Source organism: Neofelis nebulosa, chromosome 3, assembly GCF_028018385.1.
Source record: "Neofelis nebulosa isolate mNeoNeb1 chromosome 3, mNeoNeb1.pri, whole genome shotgun sequence".
Classification (NCBI taxonomy): domain Eukaryota; kingdom Metazoa; phylum Chordata; class Mammalia; order Carnivora; family Felidae; genus Neofelis; species Neofelis nebulosa.
This window is the reverse complement of record NC_080784.1, coordinates 115,172,386-115,184,558: the sequence shown is the minus strand read 5'-3', so window position 1 is coordinate 115,184,558 and position 12,173 is coordinate 115,172,386. Positions and strand designations below refer to the sequence as shown.

Sequence of the window (12,173 nt, the reverse complement as noted above, 5' to 3'; positions counted from 1 at the left end):
TCTTTGCTCATTTGTTTTGTTTCTTAAATTCCACATATGAGTGAAATCACGCAGTATTTGTCGTCTTTCTCTGGTTGACTTACTTCACTTAGCATAATATTCCAGCTCCATCCACATCCTTGCAAATGGCAATATTTCACTCTTTTTTATGGCTGAGGAATATTCCATTGTAGATATTCATATACCACATCTTTATCCATTCATCAATTGATAGTTGGGGCTATTTCCATAATTCAGCTATTGTAGATGATGCTGCTGTAAATATCGGGGTGCATGTATCCTTTTGAATTAGTATTTTTGTATTCTTTGGGTAAATACCTAGTAGTGTAATTGCTGGATCTTAGGGTCATTCTGGTTCTAACTTTTTGAGGAACCTCCATACTGTTTTCCAGAGTGGCCGCACCAGAAAAATTTCTGAGTTCTTAACTCATGGCATTTAAACTATAATAATACCTAACATTTTTGAGCACTTACTGTATGCCAGTGCCGGTACTGAAGAGCTAATACGTCTCCCTGGGGTTTTGTGTCAGTTTTTCTAGATTCAAATCCTGACTTTGACCCTTCCTAGAGTTGTGACAAGTTTCTTAAACTCATTGAGTCTCAGTTCGTTCATCTGTAAAATGGGAATAACAATACTAATGAGATTACATATGGTTATTTTAAGGGTTTAAGGTTTTCTTTGTGAAGAGCCTAGAACACTATCTGGCAAATGGTAAGGACTCAAAAAGATTAATTGTCATTGCTAACATTGAGATGATGTTTGTTTGTTTGTTTGTTTGTTTGTTTGTTTTTTAGATAGTGGGGGAGGGGCAGAGAGAGGGAGAGAATCCCAAGCAGTCCCCATTCTGTCAGCACAGAGCTCAACATGGGGCTCCAACTCACAAACTGCAAGATCATGATCTGAGCCAAGATCAGGAGTTGGATGTTTGACCAACAGAGCCACCCAGGCGCCCTGAGATTATATTTTTATTTCAGTTTATTTTTCTCCACAATCCTGTAAGGCAGAGATAATTGGCTCCATTTTTACAAATGAGTTGACTATGATCTGAACAAGCTAAGTAACATTTGTCTCTGGTCCAACAACTACTAAGCAGCAGAGTGGGGAGTCAAACCAAGGCCTCTTTGTCTACACGAAGGTGTGAAAAAGAAAAGGAAAAGAGTCTCTATCTCCTAGTGAGAACACAAAGCACTGGAGTAGGAAGGAACTAAAGGGCACGTGGCAGTAGTCACTACTCTGTTACTCACATATTATCTTCCTCCTGTGCCTTTTTTTTTTTTTTTATTATGAAACAAAATAATAAGACTATACCATGGACAGTTTTACTAGAATCCTGGTGTTCTCAATCCATGGTTTGTTAAAAAAAGTCATATATTTGTTGATTGCAAATTAAAGACATGTTTTGAGTAGGAAAGAAAGCAGTCAAGGAAAAATTTGCTTTTTTTCTTAAAGATTTTATTTTTAAGTAGTCTCTGACACCCAACATGGGGCTGGAACTTAGAACCCTGAGGTCAAGAGTCACATGTTCTGCCAACTGAGCCAGCCGGGCACCCCACAGATCTTAGCTTTTAAATGAATTTTAGGGGCACCTGGGGACAGGGGCACTCAGTCAGTTGAGCATCTGACTCTTGATTTCTGCTCAGGCCATGATTTTAGGGTCTTGGGATCAAGCCCCACATTGGGGTCCGTGCTAAGAATAGAGCCTGCTTAAGGTTTTCTGTCTTGATAAAATTTAAATGAATGAATGAATGAATTTTAGTTTTATTTTTTTTAAACCTGCTCAGTTGCAATAATTTTTTCCTATGTAAAGAGGTAAAAGACAGTGGTTCAAGTTGTTGTGGGGATTACATATAAGTATCTATAATAAAGAGATTTGGAGTGCTCTACTTTTTAAGAATTTCAGTGGTATTCATTCCTTATATTCATAAGATTTTTGTGTGTTTTGTTCACATGGAATTGTTCTCCAATTTTGAAAAAATTTATCGAACAACAACAAAATATTAATGGGCAGGTTTGGAAATCAGTAATATTCCTCTTTATGGTAAAAGAAACTACTTGTTTAGCTTTTCACTTACTAAAGCTTATGGTTTTCTTGACAACAAGGTTACACAACAGTCCAGTACAGGAATATTTTTTTTTAACTTTCAATTTTAAAGGAAAACTTTTATTTCAGTTTCAATCTTACATTTACAATCTAATTATATTTTCTAAATGACATGCTATAGGTAGACTTTCTTTTAAAAATTTTCTCACGAAATACACACTAGAAAACTACAGTAGGATTTTTACTAGGGGCAGTCATATTTTGTTAGAAGCTCCTAAAAGTTCAGAATTGTTGGAGAATAAACTTTAAAGGAAGCTTGAGCAACTAGCAAGCTGTCAGGTTCCCATATGGTTTTATCTTAAATTCTTCTCTTTAGTTTATTTGGTCTCAGGTATTGACTCCTTTAGTTGTCAGTGCTAGAGTGGACCTTCTGTTAGTTTTAGGTACTGTACTGCAGACAGATACTGTCAGACTTGTAATAGTAAGGGATACCAGTTTGAAAGTGGGAGTGGAAGGGAATAGCAATGGAATAAAAATGGAGAAGTGAAATAACGTCAAAGAGGGAAGTCACGCAGACTAATTCAGACTTTAGGCTGTGCTCAGCCCTGTTCCCTGAAAAACACTGTCAGTTAATCTTCTGTTACCTGCTATACAAACTCTCAGTCACCTTTCCTCTAGGGAATTTTCAGGTTAGGAAATGGCCAGAGAACAACAGGAAGCTTTCTTACATGGCTCTGGGAATGTGACAGCTTGGTGCTACATTTTGTAAGTGCTATTGGAATAAAACTTTTGATTTTTTGTAATGAGTTTTAAGGTCATAGTTCTTGTTTGACTTTCACACAGGCTAATAGTAATTATTCAGTGCTAGGTGCTGCATCAGAGTTAATGATATGTTTATGGTTTGCCTTGGGAATTTTAAAAGATAATGTCATATTTTGACACAGAATGAGTTAAAGTCGACTCCTATAGATAACAAGACCTTATTGGCCTACTTAGGTCTCACTTTCTTTTTGTTTATTCAAATATGTAATACAGTATTATTAACTATAGTACTATAGCTGTACATTAGATTTCTAACCGTATTCATCTTACAACTAGAAGTATGTATTCTTTGACCAATATCTCCCCCCTTTTCCCACCCCTGAAGAGAATCCTTAAAAGGTTCAAATCTGTCTTTCCCTTTATTTGATGTACTATTTTATTATTTTAACAAGTAAATATCTTTGAGCTGAATTCAATACATATGGAACGCATTTTTTAAATTTTATAAATTGAACACATGTCCTGGGTCTCTGAAGGATATAAAAGGATATTCATGCCACAAGAAAAGTATTTGAGGGTTTTCAGTATTCATATACATTTTTTTTAATGTGCTACCTGTTACCCGAATAATTAGCTTGTAAACATCCTGTACATAGATATATGATTGCTATAGCTGTAAACTCCCAACTTTCTGTAAGGTGAGAAGCAGAATATTAGGGGTTCAGTGGGAGGAAATTTGGTACCAGCACCTAGAGTTAAAATTTTAAAGGTACTTTCAAATAGAAATAGTATTCAAGTAGTAATTAGATGTCTAGGCTAGCCCCAAATATGATTAAGTGCAATACTAAACATTTGAAAATGCTTTATTTTTTTTCCCCAGCCAGCAAATGTATAGTATTTAGTCAATAATATAGATTATGTGGTATATAAGTGTCTGCAAACTGGACCTATGTAATGTTTAAGAATGTGGACAAGTCCCAAAGCTATTCGTTTAACTAAAGCCAGCTTGTACCCAGAAAACAGTATTTTGCTTGGTATTATGGTTCCAGAGATTAAGACAGCAGCATAGCCTCCTCCTCAAATATGATAGGAAAGCATATATGATTACAATATATCTTGAAAAGTACATTAATTAGGAGTTGAAAAAATGTTCCAGCATAGGAGTAGAAATGATTTTCCATGCACATATCAGAAAGGTTTTATGGAGGATTTGAAATTTGAAGGATGAGTAGGAATTTGCCATGTGGAAGAACAGAATCTAGGCTAGTGAACCAATATATACGGTGTATAAATGCCAGGAAAGATGGTGTGTTGGGTGCAGAATGAGATCAGTGTGATTGCATCATAAGGTAAAAGAGAAAATGGTATAGGAATAGGAGAGAAATAGAGGTGGAGAGAGCAGGTGGAAGCCACATTTTGTAGTTCCTATTTTGATAAAAGGCATTTAGACTTTATTCTGTAAGATGGTAGGAGAATTGTGAAGGTGCTTTTAAGCATGTTCAGAATGTCAACTTGTAAGTTACATAATGTACCTCTTTAAAAAAAAATGCCACTTTGACTTGTGCTGGCAGTGATGGCATGACCTAAGTAGAATTAATCTAAACATTAAATTTTAGAAAAGTTTGAGTCTGTGGTTCATCTGGATTTATCCAGATAAACTTTTCTCATTGAAAAACTTTTTTATCAATGATAAACTTTTATCATTGCTTTGCTATTTCAACAAGTTCAAAATAGAGATTTGCATTGGTTCTTTTCTTCTGAAAGTGAATTTTAAAGTTTATTTGTTTTGAGAGAGAGTGAGCAAAGGAGAGTCAGAGAAAGAAAATCCCAAGCAGGCTCTGCATTACATGCTGAGCCCGACGTAGGGCTCGATCTCAAAATGGTGAGGCCATGACCTGAGCTGAAATCAAGAGTCAGATGCTTAACTGACTGAGCCACCCAGACACCCCTGAAAGTGAATTTTAAAGTAAACTAGCAGGTTTCAAATTTTTCAATAAATAAAACAGTATTTGTACAAAATTAATACTTTAAAGTTTGTAGATATAGCATTATTATTAAAATTGGCCAAATTTTTAAGCATTAATATTTGATTTGGCATGAAGGAAGATAAGCAGCATAAGTAGTATGTTCCTTAAAGTAATTTGATACTTAATTTTTTTTCAAGAATTATTTCTTGATATTTATAAAAGTTTTTCTTGATCAGAGAGAATGCTATGGTATTTTTTTAAACAATAGCTTTATTGAAATACCATAAAATTCACTCATTGAAATTGTACTATTTGGCAGTTTTATATTAACAAAGTTCTGCAACCATTGCTATGTAATACCAAAACATTTTTATCACCCCCAAGTAGAAACTTTCTGCCTTTTAGCAGTCACTTCCTGTTCTTACTTCTTGTACGTACACACACACACACACACACACACACACACACACACACACACACACTTACAGCTCTGGGCAACCACTAATCTACTTTTTGTGTCTAGATTTTTCTATTCTAATATTTCATATAAATAGATTATTTAATATGTGGATTTTTGTGACTGGCTTCTTTCTCTTTAAGGCATGATGTTTTCGGGGTTCATCCATGTTGTTGCATGTATCAATACTTCATTCCTTTTTATTGCTGAATAATATTTAATTGTGTAGAGACATCCCATTTTGTTTATCCATTCACAAGCTGATGGACTTTTGGGTTTCCACTTTTTAGCCATATGACTAATGCTGCTGTTAACATTCATGTGCAGCTTTTTGTGGAGGTGTGTGTTCTCATTTCTCATAAGTGGAATTGCCAAGTCATAAGGTAGCTCTGTTTAACCTTCTAGAAACTGTCAAGGTGTTTTCCAACACGACTGTGCCGTTTTCCAGTCTCATGAAGTTTTCAGTGTCTGCACATTCTTGCCAAAACTTGGGATTATCTGTCTTTTCAATTATAGCCATCCTGGTGGATATGAAGTGGCATCTCATTGTTACTCTGATTCTCATTTCCTTAGTGGCTGATGATGTTGAGCATCATTTCATGTATTTATTGGCTCTTTATCTTCTTTGGAGAAATCTCTTTTTAAGCCCTTTACCCATTTTTAATTTGGTTGTCTTTTTATTGTTGAGTCATAAGAATTCGTTTTATATTCTGGATACTAGACCCTCATCAGATGTATGATTTGCAAATATATTCTCCCATTCTGAGGGTTGTCTTTTTTTTTTTTTTTCCCCATGGTATTGTTTGGAGCCCAAAAGTTTTTAATTTGATAAAATCCAATTTATTTTTTTCTTTTTGTTGCTTGTGGCTTTAATGTCATATTTAAGAATCCTTTGCCGGGGCGCCTGGGTGGCTCAGTCAGTTAAGCGTCCGACTTCAGCTCAGGTCATGATCTCACACTCCGTGAGTTCGAGCCCTGCGTCAGGCTCTGGGCTGGTGGCTCAGAGCCTGGAGCCTGCTTCCGATTCTGTGTGTGTCTCTCTCTCTGCCCCTCCCCCGTTCATGCTCTGTCTCTCTCTGTCTCAAAAATAAATAAGTGTTCTAGAAAAAAAAAAAAAGAATCCTTTGCCAATCCAAGGTCATGAAGGTTTACTCCTGTACTCTAAGAGTTGTAGTGCTTACATTTAGGTCTGTGATCCATTTAGAGTTAATTTTAGTGTAAGGTGTAAGGATGGGATGAAAGTCATGTAACATGAAATTAACCATTTTAAAGTGTATCATTCAGTGTCAGTAGTATAACCGCCTCTATCTGATTCTAGCGTTTTGGTTGCTGTGCAGTCACCACTTCTATCTAGTTCTAACTTTGTGAAGGTACTGAATGGATAGAACTAAACTTTCATCCTACCAAAAGGAAACTCTTTTCATCAAGTAGTAACTTCCCAATTTTCACTTCTCTCAGCCCCTGGCAGCTGGTCTACTTTGTATCTCTGGAGACTTAACCCATTCTGGATATTTTATATAAATAGAATCATATAATTGTGACCTTTTGTGTCTCACTTCTTTCATTTAGCATGTTTTCAAGGATCATTCACACTGTAGCATGTATCAGTACTTTATTCCTTTGTATAGCTGAAAAATATCCCAGCCATTTTGTTTATCCATTCATCTGTTGATGAATATTTAAGTTTTGGTGTATTGCGGAGGGGAGGGGTGGATTTACTAAACAAAGATTTTATTTTACTATTGAAGAATAGTTAACATACAATGTTATGTTAGTTTTAGATGTGCAGCATAGTGATTTGACAATTCTGTACATTACTCAGTGCTCATTGCAATAAATGTAGTCACTGTGTGTCACTATACAGTGTTATTACAGTATTATCGATTATATTCCCTATGTTGTATTTTCATCGCCATGACTGATTTTATTTTATAACTGGAAGTTTGTACCTCTTAATCACTTTCACCTATTTTACCCATACCCCTTCCTGCCTCCCCTCTGGCAACCACCAGTTTGTTCTTTGTAGTTAAGAGTCTGTTTTCTTGGGGCGCCTGGGTGGCTCAGTCGATTAAGCGTCTGACTTCAGCCCAGGTCACGATCTCACGGTTTGTGAGTTCGAGCCCCACATCGGGCTCTGTGCTGACAGCTCAGAGCCTGGAGCCTGCTTCAGATTCTGTGTCTCCCTCTCTCTCTGTCCCTCCCCTGCTCATGCACTCTCACTCTCTCTCTCAAAAATAAATAAACATTAAAAAAAATTTTTTAAGTGTTTTCTTGTTTATTTGTTCACTTGTTTTCTAGATTCTACAATATGCCATTTATTCTCTGATTTATTTTACTTAGCATAATACCCTCTAGATCCATCCATGTTATAGCACATGGCAAGATGTCATTCTTTTTTATGACTGACTAATATTCGTGTGTGTGTGCGTGTGAGTGAGTGTGTGTGTGTGTGGTGACATCTTCTTTATCCATTCATCTATCACTGGACATTTGGGTTGCTTCTGTATCTTGGCTATTATAAATAATGCTGCAGTGAACATAGGGGTGCATATATCTTTTCAAATTAGCTTTTTGGTTTTGGGGGGTAAATACCCAGTAGTGGAATTTTTGGATTGTATGGTATTTTGGGGTTTTTTTTGAGGAACCTCCATACTGTTTTCCATAGCGGCTGTACCAATTTACATTCCCACCAACAGTGTGTGAGGGTTATGTCTCCTTCACATCCTGACCGACACCTTTTTTTTTTTTTAATGTTTATTTTTGAGAGAGAAACAAAGACAGAGCATGAGCAGGGAAGGGGCAGAGAGAGAGGGAGACACAGAATCCGAAGCGGACTCCAGGCTCTGAGCTGTCAGCACAGAGCCCCACATAGGCTTGAACTCAAGAACTGCGAGACCATGACCTGAGCCGAAGTCAGAGGCCCAACTGACTGAGCCACCCAAGTGCCCCTGACCAACCAACACTTTTTGTTTCTTGTGTTTTTGATACTAGCTAGTCATTCTGACTAGTAAGAGGTGATATCTCATTGTGGTTTTGATATGCATTTCCCAGCTGATTAGTGATGTTGAGCGTCTTTTCATGTGTCTGTTAGCCATCGGTATGTCTTCTCTGGAAAAAATGCCTATTCCAGACCTCTGCCCATTTTTTAATCAGACTGTTTTTTTGATGTTGAGTTTTTATGAGTCCTTTATATAATATTAGCCCTTTACCAGATATAGGATATACAAATATCTTTTCCATTCAATAGTTTGCCTTTTTGTTTTGTTAATGGTTTCCTTTGCTATGTGAAAGCTTTTTATTTTGATGTAGTCCCAGTAGTTTATTTTTCCTTTGTTTCCCTTGCCTGAGGAAACATATCCATAAATAAATTGCTAAGGCCACTGTCTAAGAGATTACTGCCTGCATTTTTAATTTAGGAGTTTGATGATTTCGGGTCTCGCATTTAGATCTTTAATCCATTTTAAGTTTATTTTTGTGTATGGTGTAAGAAAGTGGTCCGGTTTCATTCTTTTGCATGTAGCTGTCCACTTTTCCCAGCACCATTTATTAAGATGTATATTCTTGGTTTTTTGGTCATAGATTCATGGGTCCTATAAGTGTGGGTTTATTTCTGAGCTCTCTACCCAGTTGCATACATCCGTGTGTCTGTTTTTGTGCCAATACCGTACTATTTTTATCAGTATAGCTTTGTAATATATCTTGAAACCTGGGATTGTGATACCTCCAGGCCTGTTCTTCTTTCTTAAGATTGTTTTGGCTATTTGATGTCTTCTGTGGTTCCATAGATATTTTCAGACTGTTTGTTCTAGTTCTGTGAAAAATGCCGTTGGTATTTTGAAAGGGATTGCACTGAATATTGCTTTGGGTACTGGTGTATTGTTTTTTAATGTTTTACTTTCAAACTTTTCAAAACGACCTTATATATCAGCATTCTTTTTTAGTTGTATATTTACAAACACAAAGAACAAAAGGAAGAGCCATCATTTCCCATTCTTAATTAAGAATGACATATATATGCATCCATTTTCTATTTATCACAAAGCATTTAGTAAACATTAGTATCTTCTACCTATTACTTATTTTATAGCCCTTATATTTTCTCAGTTCATATTCACCATCTCATTTAAGCCTCACAGGAACATTAAGAAGCACACATGTAGGGCATTTTTAAAATTGTTCCCATTTTGCAGAAGAGAGTATTAGTACTGACGATTGTCACTTACCCTAAGTTATATAGCAAGTAAAGAACAGAGCCTGGGGCGCCTGGGTGGCGCAGTCGGTTAAGCGTCCGACTTCAGCCAGGTCACGATCTCGCGGTCCGTGAGTTCGAGCCCCGCGTCAGGCTCTGGGCTGATGGCTCGGAGCCTGGAGCCTGTTTCCGATTCTGTGTCTCCCTCTCTCTCTGCCCCTCCCCCGTTCATGCTCTGTCTCTCTCTGTCCCAAAAATAAATAAAAAAAACGTTGAAAAAAATTAAAAAAAAAAAAAAAAAAAAGAACAGAGCCTAAGTAACTTCAGTCTTTTGCCTCTAAATCATGTTTTTTGCTGATAATAAAATGTTCCTTTGCAAAAAGCTTTAGCCATTATGCCCTGAGTCAGTGTACCCAATTCTCATGGCACCTAAAATTATTCAATGAAAGATAATTATGCATACCTGTTCTTTTTATATCGCAGTTGAAAATTAACCTAAAATGCAGTTTAAACCCCCGTTATAATATTGGTGGTAAGAACTAGGGATCACCTCTCTACCAGATATTTGTCTTAGAGTGAAAGAGCCCAAGATCTCTAATGCAAGAGAGGGACCATGTGAATCTTCAGTTTTATTCATCAGTATATACTCTTGCATATCGCCCTACGATAACTGTAGGCTCAGAATATTTATTGAGTGGATGAATGAAATAAATATATTGTTTATTTTATCCATGTGACCTGTCACTAAGTCTCATAAATTGCCACTGATGGTCCCTGTTAATCTCACAGATTTTTATTCTCCAATCTGGAGATATATAAACTAAGGCATAGAAATGCTTGGTAACATGTGAGGTAACAACCAAGCCAAGACTCCTCTTCTAAGAGGTTCCATACAGCTGTGCTGCCTTATAAAAGTCATTAAAATTGATTAAATTTTGTTCCACTTGTCAGCTCCATATTCTCCCCACTCTTACTAACATAAGTTTTTATATGATTTTTAAATGTCATGAAACATCAGTCACTTTTAGTTTTTACTAGACTCAGGAATTTTCCTAGTTCAGCAAAACATCCTTTTCAACATTGCCAAAGGCTGCTTGCTCTAAGATACATTGTCCCGTTAAACTTAGTAGATGTTTTGGTTTCCTTTCAGGTGTTGACAGCTCTTCTACCACAAGCAGTGCTTCTCCAGTGCCCAACAGTTACGACGCCCTGGAAGGAGGCAGCTACCGAGGTAGTTTGTTTTGTGCTTATTTGATGCTTACTGGAAACATTACTGACCATCAGTTGTTTCCAGACATCAACATATATTACACATAATTAGCAGGCTATGTTTTTAACAGAACAGAGACATTTTCTCATACTCTCAGCCTTAATTTAGTAGTTTTAATGGTCCTATAACAACTACAAGTGTTGTTTCTGGGAGGCCTAAGAAAATTTATTATTTTATTTTTGTTATGCTCTTTATCTTTTTCCTCTTTCTAAAAGACTTTTAATACTTTAAGTTTTAAAGTATTAAATGCTAAGTAACTTTTAATACTAAGTAATTTTCCTCTTCCCTTTTTTATGCTAATAACTTCTTAAGTAAATTTTATATTTCTGTTCTCATGCTTAGGTCCTTGAATTCCTTCCAACTAGCCTCTGAATATAGATAGTCTTTGACTCTTTACTCCCCCTATGGCTCCTGGCTGCCTCCACCAGGTAAATAGATTAACCACTTGGGGCTAGATTTTGGAGGCATTACTTTTAACCATATCTAGAAATAACTTTGGTCATTACAAAGGAATAGGAGTGGTGGATGGTTTTTAAAAAAATGCAAGCTTAGGTTTTATAATTATTAGTCATTTCATTATAATGTCTTGTATTGTGAAATTCCTTTTCTGTCTATCTCTTACATCACATCTGACTTCTCTCTTTCTCACTTTTTCTAATGATTTGAAACATTAGGACTAACAGGACAAGTAATTTTGCTCTTTTCTTTACTTCTTACCACTTTGGTAATAATCCAAGATGGAGCTTAATTTAAGTTGGAGCACGCTGGACTTAACATACTATCTTGCTATCACTCTCCTACAGATTGGTAGAAAACTTTCATCTTCTCAGCTTAATATAGAGTTCCTTTTTAGTATTTCAAGAATACTCCAGTAAGCTACTCAGTCTTTTGTGAGTAGGGATTTTTTTTTTTCCCTAGGCATGCACATGTGTCTAAGAAATTATGGACCATTCCAAAAACATTCACCATTATCAAAATATTTTAAAAGAGTAAATTTGCTCACTATAAGGCAAATACTATATGTAGGATCACTATATTGTATACTTGAAACTAATATATGTTTATATTATACATATACATATACATATAGTATAGTATAAACATATACTAATATATGTTTAATATATGTTTAACGCTGTATGTTAACTATACTGGAATTTTTTTTAACTTTCTATTTAAAAAAATTTTTAAGATGAGTAACTATATATTTCATAAGCTTCAAATTAACCTAAAAAAATTAACCTGATTATGAAATGCCAAATGTGGTTTAATAAAAGGTCATGGCCTTGGAGTTTGACTTTGCTTTGTCCGTCTATATTCATTTCTGCAACAATTTTTTTTTTTTTAATTTTAATGTTTATTTTGAGAGAGAGAGCGAGAGAGAGCGCGTGCAAATGCGGGGAGAGGCAGAGAGAAAGGTGAGACAGAATCCCAAGCAGGCTCTGTACTGTCAGCACAGAGCTTGACTCACGGCTTGATCCTACAA

General features: G+C 36.0%; 1 protein-coding gene across 4 annotated transcripts in view; it reads left to right on the top strand.

The window, feature by feature from the left end:
- SEC24B (SEC24 homolog B, COPII coat complex component) overlaps nucleotides 1–12,173 on the top strand; it is a 101,141-nt gene that overhangs the window by 47,977 nt on the left and 40,991 nt on the right. For all 4 annotated transcript variants that reach the window (XM_058721689.1, XM_058721688.1, XM_058721687.1 and 1 more), the window contains one exon: nucleotides 10,568–10,648. In XM_058721689.1, coding sequence (XP_058577672.1) covers nucleotides 10,568–10,648 — 81 coding nt within the window. The remainder of the gene's footprint in view (nucleotides 1–10,567; nucleotides 10,649–12,173) is intronic.